Source organism: Propithecus coquereli, unplaced genomic scaffold (assembly GCF_000956105.1).
Source record: "Propithecus coquereli isolate 6110/MARCELLA unplaced genomic scaffold, Pcoq_1.0 Scaffold186, whole genome shotgun sequence".
Classification (NCBI taxonomy): Eukaryota; Metazoa; Chordata; class Mammalia; order Primates; family Indriidae; genus Propithecus; species Propithecus coquereli.
In genome coordinates, this window is record NW_012143412.1 from 106263 (window position 1) to 124011 (window position 17749).

At 47.3% G+C, this 17749-nt stretch overlaps 1 protein-coding gene across 1 annotated transcript in view; it reads right to left on the reverse strand.

The window, feature by feature from the left end:
- WDR91 (WD repeat domain 91) overlaps positions 1-17749 on the reverse strand; it is a 24437-nt gene that overhangs the window by 2013 nt on the left and 4675 nt on the right. The window contains exons 4-13 of the mRNA XM_012642748.1: positions 16927-17057; positions 15570-15735; positions 10578-10736; positions 10165-10358; positions 9276-9426; positions 7999-8093; positions 7677-7845; positions 3717-3825; positions 2842-2954; positions 1327-1524 (exon numbers count right to left, since the gene is read on the reverse strand). Of these exons, the coding sequence (XP_012498202.1) occupies positions 1327-1524; positions 2842-2954; positions 3717-3825; positions 7677-7845; positions 7999-8093; positions 9276-9426; positions 10165-10358; positions 10578-10736; positions 15570-15735; positions 16927-17057 (1485 nt within the window). The remainder of the gene's footprint in view (positions 1-1326; positions 1525-2841; positions 2955-3716; positions 3826-7676; positions 7846-7998; positions 8094-9275; positions 9427-10164; positions 10359-10577; positions 10737-15569; positions 15736-16926; positions 17058-17749) is intronic.

Sequence of the window (17749 nt, forward strand, 5' to 3'; positions counted from 1 at the left end):
AAACAATAAAATCAGGCTTGTAAACTGAACACTGTTCATAGTCTCTCCACTGGGGGATAAGCAGCTATGAGAAAGGATGGAGCTAATTTTTAAGGAGAGGGCAAGAGCCACTAGAATCATCACCCGCTGTAGAAAAGGGGGGCCTTAGTGCCGGTGAGCCCAGACCTCACTGCACACACCTCAGGCCACAGTCTAGGAGGCTCCTCATTTCCCACCTCAGCACCCACTTCCCCCACACCATGAGTTCTCACTTGCCTCTGCCCAGGTGGGGCCCCAAGGCCTGCCTTCCTCCTATCTACCCAACTCCTCCCTCCTCCTGGGTCCATGGCCTCCCCAGGGACCTCCCTGAGGTCTCAAACCCCACGAAGAGCTTCCTCCTCTCAGAACTGCTCCATGCTGTGCTGTTCCCCACTGTCGGCCCTGTGCCTCTAATTTGAGCGTGTGCCCCAGGAGAGCAGAGATCATAGCTCAGTGCCTAGTCCAACACCCAGCACACAATTTCTGTCCAAAACTCATGTTGTTGACTGACCCATGAGCTGTGGCAATGACGGACACTGAGAACATTCCACCTTGTATGACTCTCTCTACCTACACCAAACACCACCATCAGGCAAATAATTACAAATTAACACTGAGGCTGAGAATGAATTCACTTGGTACAGACACAGGAGCTTAGGCTACAACACGATCCTCATCTAGTCTATTTGATGATGCCAGTAAAACAGAAGACACATACTTTCATATAATTGTATTAAAAAAGGACATGGAACAAAAGCTCTAACTTGAGAATTTAAACAAATGTGTAAGCTGAGGGACAAAAACAATGTGGACACTCACATTATGGTTTGATAAATCAAATGCTCAAATTCTGTCTCAAACATGGACTGGAAGGTACTTGACCCACGGGACAACCAATGAAATAACAAATCCATACCAGATTAGAGTAACTGAAAAATCCAGCTGGCTTGGACCTCTTTGGGGGCATGTTTCCCCCACCCCAACACTTCGCAACTCTTCTTATTCCTTAACATTTTCTATAATAGGTGTTGTTCCCAAGGAACAGAGGCAGGAAGAGGGCAGAATCTTGTCCTAGATGAGCAGAAGGGACAGGCACCTTGTGCTCCGCCCCAATCCTGCCTTCTCCACCTGAGCTGAGAAGCAGCCCTGGCCTGGCTCACAGCAGGGAGGCTCTCCATGCTGGCCACCCTGTGTCAAAAGCATCTCCACTGCCCAGCAGCGTGGGGATAGAAGGTCACGCTCAGCCCAACCGCAACCCAGACCTCCAGGGAGGAAGCCTCTGCCCACCACAACACCCCACCCAGTTACCTTGTAGATGACGCCCCCCGTGGCAGAACATGTCAGCATGTAATTGCCCTCTGAGTCAAAAGCGAAGAGTCGGCCCCTGGGGACTTGCACCTGCTTGTAGCCACTGTATCCGGACAGCACAAAGGGGCCGGTGGCGTCGGAGGGGAGGCCATACTCAGACACCTTCAGGCCGCTCTTGTGGATGTTCCACTGGATGAACTGCAGTCACAGAGCACAAGCAGGGTGCTCTCTTAGCAGAGCCTAGCCAGCCACAGCCCAGGGCCCAAACCTGGAGGGGAGAGTGAGGACCGACCCCGGAGCAGAGGCTGGCAAGGGGGACTCACCTCCCCAGGCCACAGTTCTGGCACTTTTGAAAGGCCTTTCAACTGCCAAAGGCAGAAAAGGGGCTTGGGGTGAGGGGTCCCCAGGCCACTCCTAAGTCCCCTCTCTCGCCAACAAAATCTAAGCATTTTTTAAGGAAGAATATCTAGAAAAACAGTCAGCAACCTCACATCAAAGTCCAATAGGAGAGAAAAAGGGACAGCAACTGGCTTTGCATGGATTTCTGGTCTCTCAGCAGGGGGAATGCTTCAAGTGCCGCCATGATGATGATGATGTTCATCATCATCCTCAGCCTCATCATAGTTAGAAACCAGCTAGATTTTTCTATCTTAGGAACAAGGTAGAGAGGACAGATTCCGAATACATTTCCAGTTTCTCGGCAATCCCATCAGTTGAACACTGAGTGACGCGGTGGTAAACGTGGCTTCATTCACCGCGGTGTCCATGACCCGTGAGCCTGCCCCATGGCTGCTCGGCGGTGACCACCTCTTCACTGGGAGTCCTACCCACACAAACAGGAAGTGAAGCTTTAATAATCCCTTCCTACACTTCTCAAATGAAGAATTTATTTTATAGTTCCTGTTTTCAGTGGATAAGAAGGTACACAGTATCAAATCCAAAGGCACAGGAGGGCAAGCATGGAAAGCTGAACTTTCTCCCCCACCCTGCCCACCGCCTGGCTGCCTTCCCAAGGCGACACTGTTCCCGCCCCCTAATGCACCTCGACAGATGCAATCTACGAGGGGGCATTTGCTTTTACTTTCACCTTTTTTTCTGGCTTCCTTCTTACATCTTTGGACTCTGCTCAGGCCTGTACGCCTCTGGGGAGATGTCCCAATCCCCTCAGCAAACCATGCATCCATGAGTGGTCCCAAGACCACCCATTACTGAGCTCACCAAAGCATATTGTAGTCCCAAATTGGACCCCATCCATGGTGAGATGAGTTACTTTTGCTACAAGGAGAACAGTCGTGCCATTCCCTTTCATAAGGATAGCTGACTCCCACTGAACTCATTTAAACCACACAAAGGATCCTATGAGATGCAACGCTATTTTATCCCTATTTTACAGATGACAAAACTGAGGCAGAAAGAGGCCGAAAGTCACAGAGCTGGTAAACAGTATGGGCGGGACCTAAACCCTGCCCATTGTGTGATCCCAGTGCTCTCTCATCGGAATCCTCGGGTGCCTACCTTCCCATCCTCGCCGATGCTGTACACAGCGTTCTCGTCGTAGCTGAACTCCACGGAGTAGACCTCTCCGCAGTGGGCCCTCCAGCTCATCGCACACTCGTGCTGCTGCATGTCTGAGGCAACGAGACACTGCCACTCAGATTCTAGCCCGGGCACTGAGGAAGGCATCTGCCTGCACCAGGAGGCCCCTGGCCCTCTGCTCAGGGGTGACAGCTGTTCTGGAGGCCAAGGGCCTGCTGGACCCGACAGGTGTCACAGAGCTGCCCCTGCCCCAGAGGTCATGCTGCGTCTGAGCTTCGGAAGCAGCTTCCTTCGCTGGATCAAAGCAAGGTTCGGGAGTCCCCCAGGGGGAGCTGGAGCTCTTCTGGGGAGCCCTAAGTCCAGGGGGACACTCGAGCACCTGCCCTCTGTAACTTCCCCCAGGGTACCCTGGGGATCCCTTGAAGATACAGTCCAGACCTGGGGGTGTGTCCTAGGGACAGGGCCTGGCCTAGGATTTGTAAACAGCACGCCAGATGGCTCGGATGCCCCTGGTTAAGGAGCACCGTTCTGATGCTTTTGTGAGGAGAAAGAGCTGCCAACAGCAGGCGGAGAGGATGGCATCACTCTCCTGTGTCCTTCAGGATTCCATATGGGTGTTGAGGACTCCAATGGAACAGGACTGTCGTGCTCCACCACCCCCCCACAGCTGCTGACACTAACCAGGTGCAAGTTGATTACCATGGGTGTTTTGAAAACTCTGACCAAAGTTAAGCACTAGTACGTACATCTGAAATCAGGGTTTTGCAATAGCCTCTAACTGCAAAAAAAATCCAACCCTCTTCCCTGGGACATCAGAGGAGGGCACAAGGATTGCCATGAGCACACTTGCATACCAAACAAGCGGATGACACCATCGGCTGCCCCTGTGACCAGCAGGTTCCCATTGTGATTAAAGGCTGTACAGTTGATAGCAATGGGTTCTGGATCCAGGGAGAACTGGAGCTATTAAAACAAAACAAAAACACCATTACCAGATCTTCACCAAGCCCAAGCACGCTGCTTACTCCAACGTAGACACATACATAGGCATCCCAGGCTGGGTGGACCTGAGCCTTTGCCAAAGTGCTGTGCTTATGACCTTCTGAGCTCTTTCCAGGGCAAAGTCTCTGTGCCCTAGAACATTCTGGTTTCCACGCAGATAATAATCCAGGCTTGCTCAGTTATAAAATGAGTAATCCACATCTGAGTGTCCTACACTTCACCCAGAGTGCATTCCAAGCTAATTCTTATTGAAAAGTCTTACCACCACCAGGAAATAACACTTCATCAACTGCCTTTCGTGACAGTCACCCCTAGAAGACTGCCTGTGCCAGGGTCACGTGGCTGCTCCATTCCCTTCCCATCAAGCCCTACGGCCCCCCACAGAAACTCTTTGAAATACAGCAGCAAACAAAACAACCTCACAGAACTTAAGGTCTATTAATTAATCAGATAATTAATGAAGAATATCATTTCAAACAATATGGAACCCCAGGAACCCTAAATAACCCTGCTGAAACTAGGAACACAAGATAGAATGTTATTAACACACACACACACACACACACACACACACACACACACAATGCTGAGCTAGCAAATAAAGGACTCATCTGAGGCCAAAAAGAAGGGACAGCAAGAGTCCAGGGAACTAGTGACTTCCGCAGCTGGCCTTCACTATGGGCCAGTCATCGAACCCAGGTGACCCAACTTCCCGCTGTGACAGCCACGCAGAGCTTAGGGGCCTGGAGACAACAGCGTAAGACCTGCCCAGGGTCAGGTGACGAGAAACTATCACGTAAAGCCGGGACTCCAAAGAGCTATACCCTGAGCGGGGGAATGAACTAGAAATAAACCTACTTCACAAGAAGGGATAACAAACTTACCTCTCTGCAAAGCTGTAATCACAAACTGGCCCTGATGTGACCCAAATTCACAATCCCTCTGTAGGCTGAGAAACCTCAAGCAGAGAATTTATTTTAAAGTTGGCAGGAGTTGGCAGTGCCCGCAGGCACCTGGCAAAAGTGAATGCAAATCTTCTCCAGAGAAATGCAGCTCCAACCCAAGACTCAAAATATTCTCAAGGACAAAGGTCCAAGAAACAGAAACCCACAGTCAAAATTCATTAAGACAGGAAAATCAGGCAACTGGAGCACGTGCTCACAGGAACAGCAGAGAGCAGGAGCAGAGTCAGATGCACAAAGACTTGAGATGTTAGAATGACCAGACAGAACATACAATGAGAACATCCAATATATTCAACAAAATAAAAGAAGGAATTGAAAATATGGATAAAAGCCAGGTGTGGTGGCTCACGCCTGTAGTCTCAGCAACTCAGGAGGCTGAGGCAGGAGGACTGCTTGAGCCCAGGAGTTCAAGGCTGCAGTGAGCTATAATCACAGCACTGCATTCCAGCCTGGGCATCAGAGTGAGACCCTATCTCTAAAAAAAAGAAAATATAGATAAAAATGGGAGACTGTAAAAATGATGAAACAGGTTTGAAAAAATGAAGTTGAGCCTCTAGAAATGAGAAATACAATAACTGAAATTGATATTCTAATAGGTTCAGTAGAAGATTAGATGCAGTGGCGGAAAGAATTAGCAAACTCATAAATCTGAAGAAACTATCATCAAGAATGCAGAAAAGTGAAACAAAAAAAGGACAAGAAAAGTTCTAGCACGTATATAACTGGAGTTCCAGAAGGCAAGAGATAATCAGAGAACTGTTAATACCGGAAAAAACAATGACTCAGAATTTTCCAGAATTGAACAAAGACACAAATCCCCTGATTGAGAAAACCAAACAAATCCCAAGCAAGACTTTGCCTGAGCAAGAGCGAGACCCCGTCTCTATTAAAATTAGAAAGAAATTAATTGGACAACTAAAAATATATAGAAAAAATTAGCCAGGCATGGTGGTGCATGCCTGTAGTCCCAGCTACTCGGGAGGCCGAGGCAGGAGGATCGCTTGAGCCCAGGAGTTTGAGGTTGCTGTGAGCTAGGATGATGCCACGGCACTCTAGCCCGGGCAACACAGTGAGACTCTGTCTCAAAAAAAAAAAAAAAAACTAAATTTTAAAACTTAAAAACAAGAAAATCCATACCCTGATACCCAGATAAGAAGATCCTAAAAGCTGCCAGAGAGAAAAGACAACTGACAAAGCAATGCCAATTACGCTGACAGCTAACTTAGTTTCAGCAAAGGTCACCAGAGAATACAACCAGGTCAGAGTTAGGAGAATCAGTGTTCAATCAAGAATACAATAGAACATTCTAGAAAAATACATATTCTATGGTTCCATTGATATGAAGTTAGAAAACATGCAAAACAAATCTATGTTGTTTATGGACATATATTAATGTAGTAAACTAATTGTTAAAATGTAAGGCAACAGTAAGCCAAAATGCAAGACAAGTTCTCTCTGGAGGGGAAAGGAGACAGAGATTGTGGAGGGGCACGCAAGAGCTAAAAAGTACTGGTAATGCTCCATTTTTACTGTGATGGGTACATGAATGCCCGTTTAACTGCTTTTCCTCACATTATACCATACACCCATGATTTCAATATTCTTTTGTATGTATTCAATATATAATTAAAAATGTGAAAATCACAAGTAAACAAAATTATGAATTGTCATAAGAGCTTTGGAGGAAAATAGCAAGATGCCAGGAACTATGAGGGACTGAACTGAACCGGTGTAGAGGACAGGGGGCAGGGCCACAGGAGGGTCACCAGAGGCCAGTCTAGAGTGTGTTCCTGGAAATGCAGGTCGTGTTCGGACTGGAAATGCACTGACAGCATTTCTCATGGACGGATTGTGTGAGCAGAGGGAGAAGGATGGGTCCTGGAAGATCCCCAGTTTGTGAGTGGGATGTGTTTGCCAAAGTGAGGAAAACTGCAAAAGGAGGGACAGATGTGCCGGGGGTGGAGGCCAAGAATTCGGGTGTGGCCCCGACTAGCCTAAGAGACCTCCCCATGGGAACAGAGACCATTTCTACAGGCAGATGCAGGAAGGCACAAGCTGAACACCAGGAACGCAGCCCAGCTGATGCAGGGACCCTCGAGTGTGTCCAGCAGCATCAGGAAACAACATGTTCAACAGAATAGGCCATACCACTTTTGAGTGCTGAAACTAATAATTTTAATAAGAAACATCTCTGCCCTCTAAACAGGTGAGTTTAACACTATTAAATCTCTCTGGGACTTAGGGTGGCAGCTGCAAGCATCTGTTATTATTCTGGGGGAAACATGTCCTCGGCTCCAAGGACGGTGGCCAGGCTGTCTGGTCAGCTGTCACTTCTTATGAACACACACGTGTCCTCGCTACTGCTGGCTGCTACTGTAATTCTCACGCAATTCTAAGTTAACAGGGATTCAGGCAGCACCAGTCCTCTCCTAAAAAATAAACCACAAGGGCCCTCTGGTAGGTTCTGGGTGACTTCTAAGTTTCTGGCACAATTCTGAATGACTTGAGTTGCTAACAGTCTTCCCAACTGGAGTCTACTACTTTTCAACACTTACACTTTTTAAAAAATCTAAGGAGACCAAAGCAAAAAACGTTTAACTGCTTTTCCTCACATTATACCATATACCCACGATTTCAATATTCTTTTGTATGTATTCAATATTTAATTAAAAATGTGAAAATCACAAGTAAACAAAATTACAAATTGTGATAAAAGCTTTGGAGGAAGCAAGATGCCAGGAACTATGAGGGACTGAACTGAGGGGAAGAGACTCATCAGGGGAGACTCACAGGGGAGCGCAGACAGTGTGTCCCGCCACAGGGAGACCTACAGGGCAGGGCCCGTACCTGCTGCTTCATGGTTTTCGTGTCCCACAGCAGCAGTTTTCCAGGAACCTGGTTCGTGCCCTTGCTGCCAATGTCGGGTGCCGAGGAGTCCACCTGGGAAGTGAGGCTCGAGGCTGCGGCCGAACAGACGAAAGAGGCCCCGCTGGGGCTGCACGCAAGGGACAGGATTCTGCAACACACGTGGGCCCAGGTCAGACCCTCCACCTGCCCCCAAAGGGAGGGCACATTTGGCTCTGAGGCCTAATCCTACTACAGGACATGGGGCACTAGGCCCCACGGAGCACACTTGGCAGCCTGCGGCCTTGGGGGGCCTCCAGCTCACCTGGGCATGTCGTCATTGATGCTGATTTCACAGAGATTCTTCTTGGCTTCTGTGTCATAAAGACGCACTGTCCCCACACCACTGCCCAGCAAGAGCTGGAACGACAACAGGCAGGAGGAGAAAAGAACAGTACGGAGTCAGGCCAGGTCAGGGGCGTCTTAAGAGGGGGCCGGGCTGCGCAGGCTACAGAGGTGAGGCAGCTCTTCCACTCATCTGGCTACAACAGACCTCACTTCAAAATTAAAGAAAGACATCAGAGCTGACCTTGAACAGAAGCAAAACCACAAAGGAATCTGTGGAATGGGAGAGATGCATCACCTTGGATACACCTGAAAATGCTCTGGTTGGTTACATGAGACCCTCCGATCATCCCCTCTTTCTTCGGTTTGAAACCCCAGCCATTGCAACCCTTCCTTCTCGCTCCTGCTCTGTCCACCGCCCCTCCCTGGGTACTGGCCCAGCCGGTCACGGAGCCTGGGGGCGCTAGCTGCCTCTTCAGAGGACAGCGCTGGCTCTGGGCCTACAAAGGCCTCCAGAAAAGAAATAAAAGTGGCTATCCTGCCTTCAGGGACTTGTGACTTATTTGGTGAGAAGCCTCAAAGATAATAACAAATACCACCGGAAGAAAGTACCAGAAGCAGCTCAGGTCTAGGGTATCCCCAGGAATATTAGGGAGGCTGTGACCTCAGCATTCACTTGGCAAATTGACACTGGTACAGGCAAAGCCCTGAGATCCTAGCCCGTGAGGATAATTCCTTCAGCTGCCCAAAAAAGGGGTCTGCCCCTTGGCTACATGGTGTGATCCTCAAAAAATGGAACAAAAGAAAAAATGATAAATCAATTTTACCTCCTTAACTACAAATCCTATCCAAATATTAGAGTCCAGAGGGAAAAGGAACAGTATACTATTGGTGGGGGCAATTAGACCCGTGGGAACCACAAAACAGAACACCATCCCCTCACCACATAAGTTGCTTCCTGTGGGGCCTGGCCCGGAAGGGCTCTCGGTGGGCAGGGAGAGAGCTGAGACCGTGGTTGGAAACACAGACAGACGGGCGCCAGCAGGCAGGAGGTCGCCCGGGCAGATCACCACAGACAGGCAGAAGCTGTGTTCTCCAGGTCCCCCTGTGGCTCGTTTTACTTCTGGTCCACCAGTAACCTCACTGCCACCCCAAAACAGGAGGCTGCTGGGCCAGTCCTAGATGTGTGATCTCTGAGTCCCTGAGCAATTCTTCAACTTAGATGGCAAAGGGAGCCCATAGGCCAACGTTACTCACCAGTCTGTCCCGCTTGGTGGCCCATTCTAAAGACAGCAGTGGCGACTTGGAAATGGAGGATGCTTTGGTCTGCATCATGGGGTTGAAGGACCACACTTTGATGACCCCATCTACGTCTAAGCTGGCGACCCTCCTCCCAGAGCAATCCACCCTGCAATGGAAGAAAAGGGAGCACCGTCAGCATCCCGGCTCAGTCCCCATCCTCCTCAGCTAGTGCCAAGATGATCGCTCCTCCGACTTCCCTACTGTATTAAAAATAATCCCGAGAGGTCTACACTCAACGGATAGGTATGGACTATTTCTGGAAATATTCTTTCATTCATTTGTCTAAGAAACACTTCTTAAGTGCCTCTCCTGGTCAACACCAGGCATAGAACCGTGGGCAAGATTCCCAGGGCGCTACCCTCAGGCAGGCGGGGAGATTTAGCACCTCCCCAGTCACACTCCAGAACAGCCCCAGGGCCGGGGCAGGGCTGTCAAAACAAGAAACCCACCTATCTTCTGAAAATTACAGTCTGTGAGGGTTTGTTCTTAAAAGGTCATGATTTCACCATGTTTAAGTAAAAACTTATAAATGGTAAATATTTACCTAGAAGTACCAATATAAAGCAAATTAAATTTAAGTGAGTTTTGGTGGTTAAAATAAAGGGTAAATTGTTCCTAAAACTCAGAGAAACATGAGTAGAAAGGACAGAGAGGCCGGCCAGTCCAACAATAGCTCAGAGCAGGATACCCGTGACTCTTCGGGGTGACCATGGCCCTCTAGGGACCATCCTTCCATCGGCACCCCCATTCTCCCCAGCCAGTCATAGCTTCACATGAGCTGCCCAAAAGTCCAGGCTACCCTGCGCTTTCCCTGGTAGGCCACTGGCCCCAGGCCCAAACCCACCTGCAGTGCATGATGGACGAGTGATGCTCCCCGTACTCCTCCTGCCCCAGCACAATGAAGGGCTGCTCGGGACGGACCCCTCCACCCTCAGGGCCTACCGCGGAAGCCCGAGTCGGCGGTTCCACCGGCTCCATGTGGAGCTCTGGGCAGGGTTCTGGCTCTGGGCCACTGGCTTCTGGCTTCTTCTCTGCACACTGTTGTAAGCAAGTGGGACAAGTCAGCTGGCAAGGGGTCCCCACACTCGGAGCACACTGCGGGGTGTCGAGGTCACAGCATGCCAGGGGCTCTAGTGGTTGCGGTTTTGCCTAACTCTGCACAGCAGCAGAACTCAGAGGAGAGGTGAGAAGGGCCCCTCCACAGTGCTGCTCAGTAGCTGCATGGGTGTCCCCAGGGGCATTTGGAACACGCCATACCTGGGAAGTGGTGGTAGAGAAAAGCTCCTTCCTCTCCTTGCCGTGGTCCTGCAAGCGCCGCTGCCGGTGCTGTGACCAACTGGACTCCCCAGTGGCCAGCCCGCTGAGGAGGATCTTCCCATCCTTGGTCCCGAACGTCAGGTCCTTTCCCTTGGTGGCCTAGAGGACAAGAAGCTGGCTGGGAAAAGTCTCTCGCAGTCTTCCCAGGGCATCACAGCTGGGCCAGGAGGACAGCAAGCGCCAAGGCGTGCATGGCTTCTCTACCCGACAGCTCCCAGGTAAGGTCCTCCCTGGCCAGGCTGAGCAGGTGGTTTAGAAAGCTCTGGCTCAGCGGGAGAGTGAGGTTGTAAGCGTACTCCTTTCCATTCTCCACCCATTAAGAGCGGGCCAGGTCACCTGCAGTCCTCACCCTGCAATATCTCTCACCTGGAGATATTCCGGGGTGGATGGCAGTTTTCTAAAATAGTGGGCCCCTAACAAGTGAGGATGCCTCAAAAGCCTAGAATAGCTATTATGCAGGTTTGACAGATTTATCAACCTGACCAAGATATCTTCAAACTGGATTTTTGCGAATAAAAGGAAAAAGAACCCATATAATATTGCTAATATTGCTAGATCCTGTGAAGGTTACATACGAGAGCAAAAGAAATAACAGAGAGGAGGTCTCAGAGGAACTTAACCGATAAACTTGCTAATACTTAGTCTCAGGAACCTATATGTCCAATGTAGACAGAAAAGGCAGTAGTTCCCAAACTAGAGTGAATCAGAGTCACCTGGAAAGCCTGTAGTTGTGGTGACCTCTTTGCAGACCTTTATGTCAACCTAGATGAAATGAAAAATTTCTAAGGAAAATACAGGATAAGGAGGAGTCAAATTCCTCTAGTTGACTCAAAAGGCACTTGTAACACTGATGTTTCCCCAGGAAGAGCAGAAAATACAACACTGAGAAGTATAATACAAAGGAACACTTCCCTCACAAGTCAAGATGGCAAGGAAGGTGTCCACTATAGATCAAGAACTGCTTTGATAACGATAGGGTTATGCATCCCAACAGAGGGCGGGACCTAAGCATGACCTATCGGATCCTGCTTAAAGCAGAGGAGAGCTTCTCCGTAAACTGTATCTATTCATAAGTCATTAAAGGGTGAGCAACCACTAAAGATAATAATGTATTAAAAGCTGTCCAAAAAACACTTTAATAAGTAGATTAAGGTAAATTTGTGTGTAGCTACACATGTATATAACTTAAGTAATTATCTACTGTGACACACCTATTAATTGAAAATTTTATTTTATTTTTTTTTAAGGGCAAACATCATAAAAACTATTGGCTACATATAACATTACATGCCAATGGTCTCAATTATATTCTATCATAATTTGCCTGACTCCTATGGTTCAAGAGAGAGATTGTAACCTCTGTCTTATCATCTGACCATCTCACTTCTCACTCTGCAGATGGATATAAATTGACACCCATTAATTTTCAGTGGCCTGAGTAGATCAGGAGGGATTGCAAAGCCTCACAGAGCTTGCCAGGTAATCATCCAAATGGGAGAGGAAACAAGTTCCAGTAATTTGATCTTACCTGAAGCAAAACAAAGCCACCTAGAAAACAGGCCCTCATAAAACAGAAATTATACACCGAATGACTGGCTCTTCCTCCTCCTGCCAAGATCCATAGGAACGGCCCCCCGGGCAGTGGTTATCACCACCGATGTCTCCATAGCTGGGAATTAATTTGATATTAATAAGAGCACAAGTATAGAAGTCTGTGGACACTTTGCTTTCTTCACATTACAGCCAATTAAAGGTTATCTCTGTAATAAGGTAATTCCCACTTGCAGTCCCATGGCTCACCGAGTGGGTGTGAAGGAGCAGGATTAGCCCTGAGGGGAAGGACAGAGTACAGACTGCAGACTGTGAGCCATGCAGCAGCCCAGGGGAGGCACTACGGATGTGCCCTCCCTGGCTACTGCAATTAGAGATCCCAGAAAAGCTTGGGAATTGTGGTTTTGCAGTTACTTCCTTCTTTATTTTTTTAATTTTGCCTCCAGATTCACACTGAAAGCCTGGAGAGTGTATATTACCATCTATTTTGCAAGAATAATGCTATGAACATCTTAGTAATAAGGGCAACAGGTACAGAACCACTCACAAGCAGGCAAAATGCTGATGTGAGTGAAATCTACAATGCTCTAAATAAACGATATCTAAAATAGGAAAGTCTAATCATTTTACATATTGCTAATTTAACAATACAGTCTATGTTTTATTGTGTGCTTATTCTTTAATAGTAAAAACAAATGCATGTAGTAAATAAAGCATGTAGACTTTTCTCACTCCTACCCCATCAGAGGTATGGTGGGATAGGAGTGAGAAAAAAAGTCTACATGCTTTATGTGCACTGACAAAGCAATGTGGCTTATTTAAAAACCAGTATCATTGGGGAGGGGTAATAAAAAAAAACAGCATCATTATATACTGAGTTCAAAGCAGTACATTATCATGATCAACAGGAAGTGCCTACCATCCACTGCATTTGGTATGGTGAGAAAGCATCTAGAATTGTACACTCAAATTTGGGTATCACTTGTAATTAAGGGACTAAAACATCAGAATGTCCCCCTAGAGGAGGGGGCCCAGGATGTGAGGGGTCTAGAAATCATGCCATAGGGGCAAACAGGTGAGCGGGGGCATGAACAAAGAGTGCGTAGCATGGAAAAGATAGGAAAAGTTGTCCTATATAAGACAACTTACTCTACACAGCTCCAGAAAACAAAGCTAAGATTGGTGAGTAAAAGTTACAAAGAAGTGTCTACTAGTAGTTTTCTAACAAGCATATGTTCCCACTCTGACAAGCAGTGAGCTCTGCATCACAGGAGGCAATCAATTCAGACAACGTGCTCCTATACTCAATAGGAGGTTGGGCCAGAATGACCTTTAAGCTTCCCTCCAACTTCAGAATTCTGTGACTTTCTTGAACCTCAAATCTAGTTATTGTTAGAATTGAAACCATCAATAAAAAACAAGTGACTTGACCATTGGGTTTTCCAGATTGTAGATATCTGTCATCTCTGTTCAGGAACTGGAAACTTGGCTGTGTAAACATACCACTTGGTGACCCAGCCTTTATTCAATTATATCTTAGAGGCAAGGTAAGGAATGTTTTGCTGCAAATTACTCATTCTTAACCTCATTTCTTTGCTGTAAACTGCACAAAAATTTCCAATCCTATTTCATCCTCACCATGTGACACACAGTTCCTGAACACACAAAGAGCACAGCCATAGGCCTAGCCCCAAAGAAGCTGTCTCTGTGTTTTCTTTCATTTTAAGTTAATGAAATTGAATTTCCTAATTTCAAGCTCATTTCAAGGGACTCACCACTCCATACACCATCTATTAAACTTATAAAACGTTGCAAGTGAGAGAGATCCAGAGAGCAGTACAACTATAGTACAACTAACTCAGCCACATTCCACAGAACTGGAATTCTAATTTTAAGATTCGAACTTTCAGAAAAACATTCATAGGAGTAACCATGATTGATTTTTAACTGCTTCAACCCTCATGGATGCTAACACTATACTCATTTTGTGTTAATGGCACCTTAGGTCTCAGAACTGACTCAGGCACCCATATAGGCCAGGACCTACAGGAATACAACCTCTACTACTAAAATTGACTGAGTCCTAATCATCTGCCAGGCACGGCACATACCAAGGGCTCTGCTCCTATCAGCTCAATTAATCCTTCCCTCAGGAATAAATACTATTATTATTATCCCAAGCAAACTGGAGTGAGTTTAAACAATCTGAGCACCAATGTCCAACAAGGAACCAGAGCTAAAAGTAAAGTTTTAAGAAGAGCCCATGCTCTTTCTGATCAGTGTCCTACTTAGTGTTTCCAGCTCAAAAATACTAAACCCAGGTGCTGTGTTCCAGTGGCAGCCTGGAGCAGCCCCTAACTGCTGCATCACTTGCAACTGGTCTCAAGTCGAGGGTGGCAGAAGAGGAAGGCACAGACTATGACCACTTACTTTATCTGTAACGAATAAAAACACATGAAAAGCGAAAGTGTCTCTATCCAAGCAATAAAGTATAACTCTGCGTCTCTTCAGCTTTCACTCTGGCAGGCATTTCTGAAAGCAATGAATTCTGACAATCTCTGCTAGGAAAACTACTTAGTGGGATGCTTGGCTATTTTGGACATAAGCTGACATCAAAGAAATTCTCTCGCAATCTTCCATAAAAGTAAAAAATAGAGAAAATTCTTTGCAGAATCAGCAAATACCAACTTGTAGGTGAAATACATGGATTCAGAGGTAACTATTATAATTTTCTCCTTAGCCAGACATTTCTTTATGCCAAAAATTCAAAATTCCAGAATTGCTTGAATTCACATTTGAGCCTCCAAAACACAGTCAAAAGCCCTTGTGAGCTCATAAGAAATTTATGAGAAAAGAGGGGGAATCTTCAAAGCCTACTTCCTGTCATTGGCTATCCACTGCTTCAACCGGAAGATGCGGCAGACTTTTGAGAGTTGGCACGGGAGTGCAGGTGGTGGTCAGAGGAGAGCAGCCACTTGGGTCAGGAGACCTGGGTCTGAGGTCCGGCAATGCCTTTATCAGTGCGCATGTGTCTGCCGACTGCCACGGCGCCTGCACTTCCAGCCAGAGGCAAGGATGGGCGAGGATGGGGAGGCAGGGGGCGTGCCACGTATCAGGTGGATTTTCCTCCTGGTTCTCTCAGTTCCTCCGCTATAGTCTTATCTATATTCTCATCCTGCAGAGCTATCAGTTAGTGAGGGGACAGGCAGGGACAGAGGAGGAAAGGGAATGAGATGTGAATTTAGGGTCTCATCAACATGCCCAAGAAATCAGCCCTAAAGGGAAGGCAAACTACCTGCACTTGACAAGGAGGTCTGGGAGCACAGGGCTGGATGGCAGGGGCTTCTTGGCATGAGTTAGGAAGGTGGGACTTGCGCTTACCTGACCACTGAAGGACTCTTTCTTGGCCGAGCTCTGAGCCTGAGGGGGCCCCTGGGCAGGCAACAACCTTGAGGGGCTCTTCTTACTCTGAGGCAGCAGTGAGGACAGGAAGCCCACGCGAGGCGACTGGGAGAGGGAGGCGCTCCTCTGGCTGCACACCATGGCTCTGGGCAAGCACACGCACCATGGCGTCACAGGGCTGGAGAGGAACGTGGTAAAACCAAGAACACAGACCTCCTGGGCTGTGGACGATGCCAATGACCGGGGCCTTAGTTGGGTTCAGGAGCCTGGGCTTTAAGGTGGCATTACGCTTGGTACCATTTCATGTACAAAGGGAGCCAGCAGCTTATCTGACACAACACTGACATCTGCAACTCTTCTCTGAGGGCCACAGTAAAGCTCAGAGCTGTCTTGTCTGACAGCCACTGGCCACATGAGCTACTGAGCACATGAAATGTGGTTAGTCCAAATCGAGATGTGCCAGAGGTATAAAATACATACTGGAATTCAAAGATTTAGCATGAAAAAAAGCATAAAATAGCCCATTAATATTGTGTTTATATTCATTACATATTGAAATATTTGGGATATACTGAGCTAAAAAATAAATCATTAAAATTAATCTCTCGTTTCTTTTTACTTTTTTTAACATAGCTACGAAAAATTTTTAAATTACATCTTTTGTTGACATTTATACTTCCATCGGACATTGCTGGCTCAGAAACTGGAGCAATTTCATCGGGTGCAGTGCTTGGCTGCATGTATCTGGAGCCTGGCTGCCTGGGTTTGCATCCTGACTCAATTGCTAACTGTGTCATCTGCCTGTGCCTGTGTTTCTTCAATCACTATTACCGCCACCTCCGGCTTCTGCTTTAACTAGCTGTTTTTGAAGGTCACTCAAATACCTCTCTCTCAATCTGCCTACCTCATTAAATCCTTAGGTGTATGCTTCTACTGAGGAATGCAGACAACCTGTGATTGCCAATCTTTCCATATATGAGGCCCTTCTTCCAGTGCACAAAAGCTCCCCGAGACTTTACCATAGCGGTTGTATTTTTATTTATCCAAGCTACACACATCTGGATGTGCAGGCCTCTGGCAGAGCTGTGAAGTTCCCCTGGCTCTGGGCAGAGCCAGAGGCTCAGAGGTTGGGAACAACTCCTAATGGACCTAACAGACCATGAGGACCTTACTCATAGAGCTCTGCAGCAAGAGCAGTGTGGCAATTCTCCCTCAGTAAGCACAGGGGACCATGGGAGAGGTGGGGTCAGAGGGAACCTCAAGGCTGAGAGGACAGAGGACAAAGAGAGGAGGGAGCTGACTGCCCTCCCACCCACACCCCGTCCCGCACACTCACAGTTCCGAGTCCCCCAGGCGGTCCATATTGGAGACATAAGGAGGCAATTTGTGTTGGACCAAAGCCTCTTCCTCTTCTGGCTGCTGCTCCTCTTTCCTCAGTCGGTGGATTTCGGCTTGCAATGCAAAAAGCTACGGAGCAGTGGGGCTGAGTTAACCGATGATCTCAGCGAGCCTTCCCCCTGCTGAGGAAGATCTAGACACAGCACATGCAAACCCAACCCCACTGGCTTGAGTGCCACTTGCCCCCAGCCTCAAGGTGCTCATCTCACTCTCTGCTCACTGCGGACTGGGAAGACGCAAAAGTGATCACTAGTACTGGACTATAGTGAGGTGAGAAAACCAAAAACCATTAGAAATCCAAAACCCACTTTTTTTTTTGTCATTTGACTTGCTTCCTTTTTACCATTTGACTTGCTTCTTCCTGAATTCACTGAGAAAAATAGCTCCACCCAATCCTGCTTTGCTCTTAGGAATCTACAAAATCAGGCTTTGGAACTCTCATGGAAAAGATTTTTAAATGAATCATAGCAGTTTTAACATTTTGTCTGAAGAAAATTACACATATACACACATACCCCCAAAACCCAAGAATCTTAAGCCCCAAAACAGAAACAGCTTATAATATTCCTTTTCCTGACAATAGCAAGAGAGCATCATTTCAGGACAGAGAAAAGCTCCTCAGGCAAAACATAAAAGGAAACATGGGTCCCCCAGCTCTATCATTTTATCGAACTAGAGAAACATAGCTGACAGGAGCAATTAAATTATATCTGGATTGTAAACAATATATACATGGCTATACGTGGAAAAAGATGAAGAAG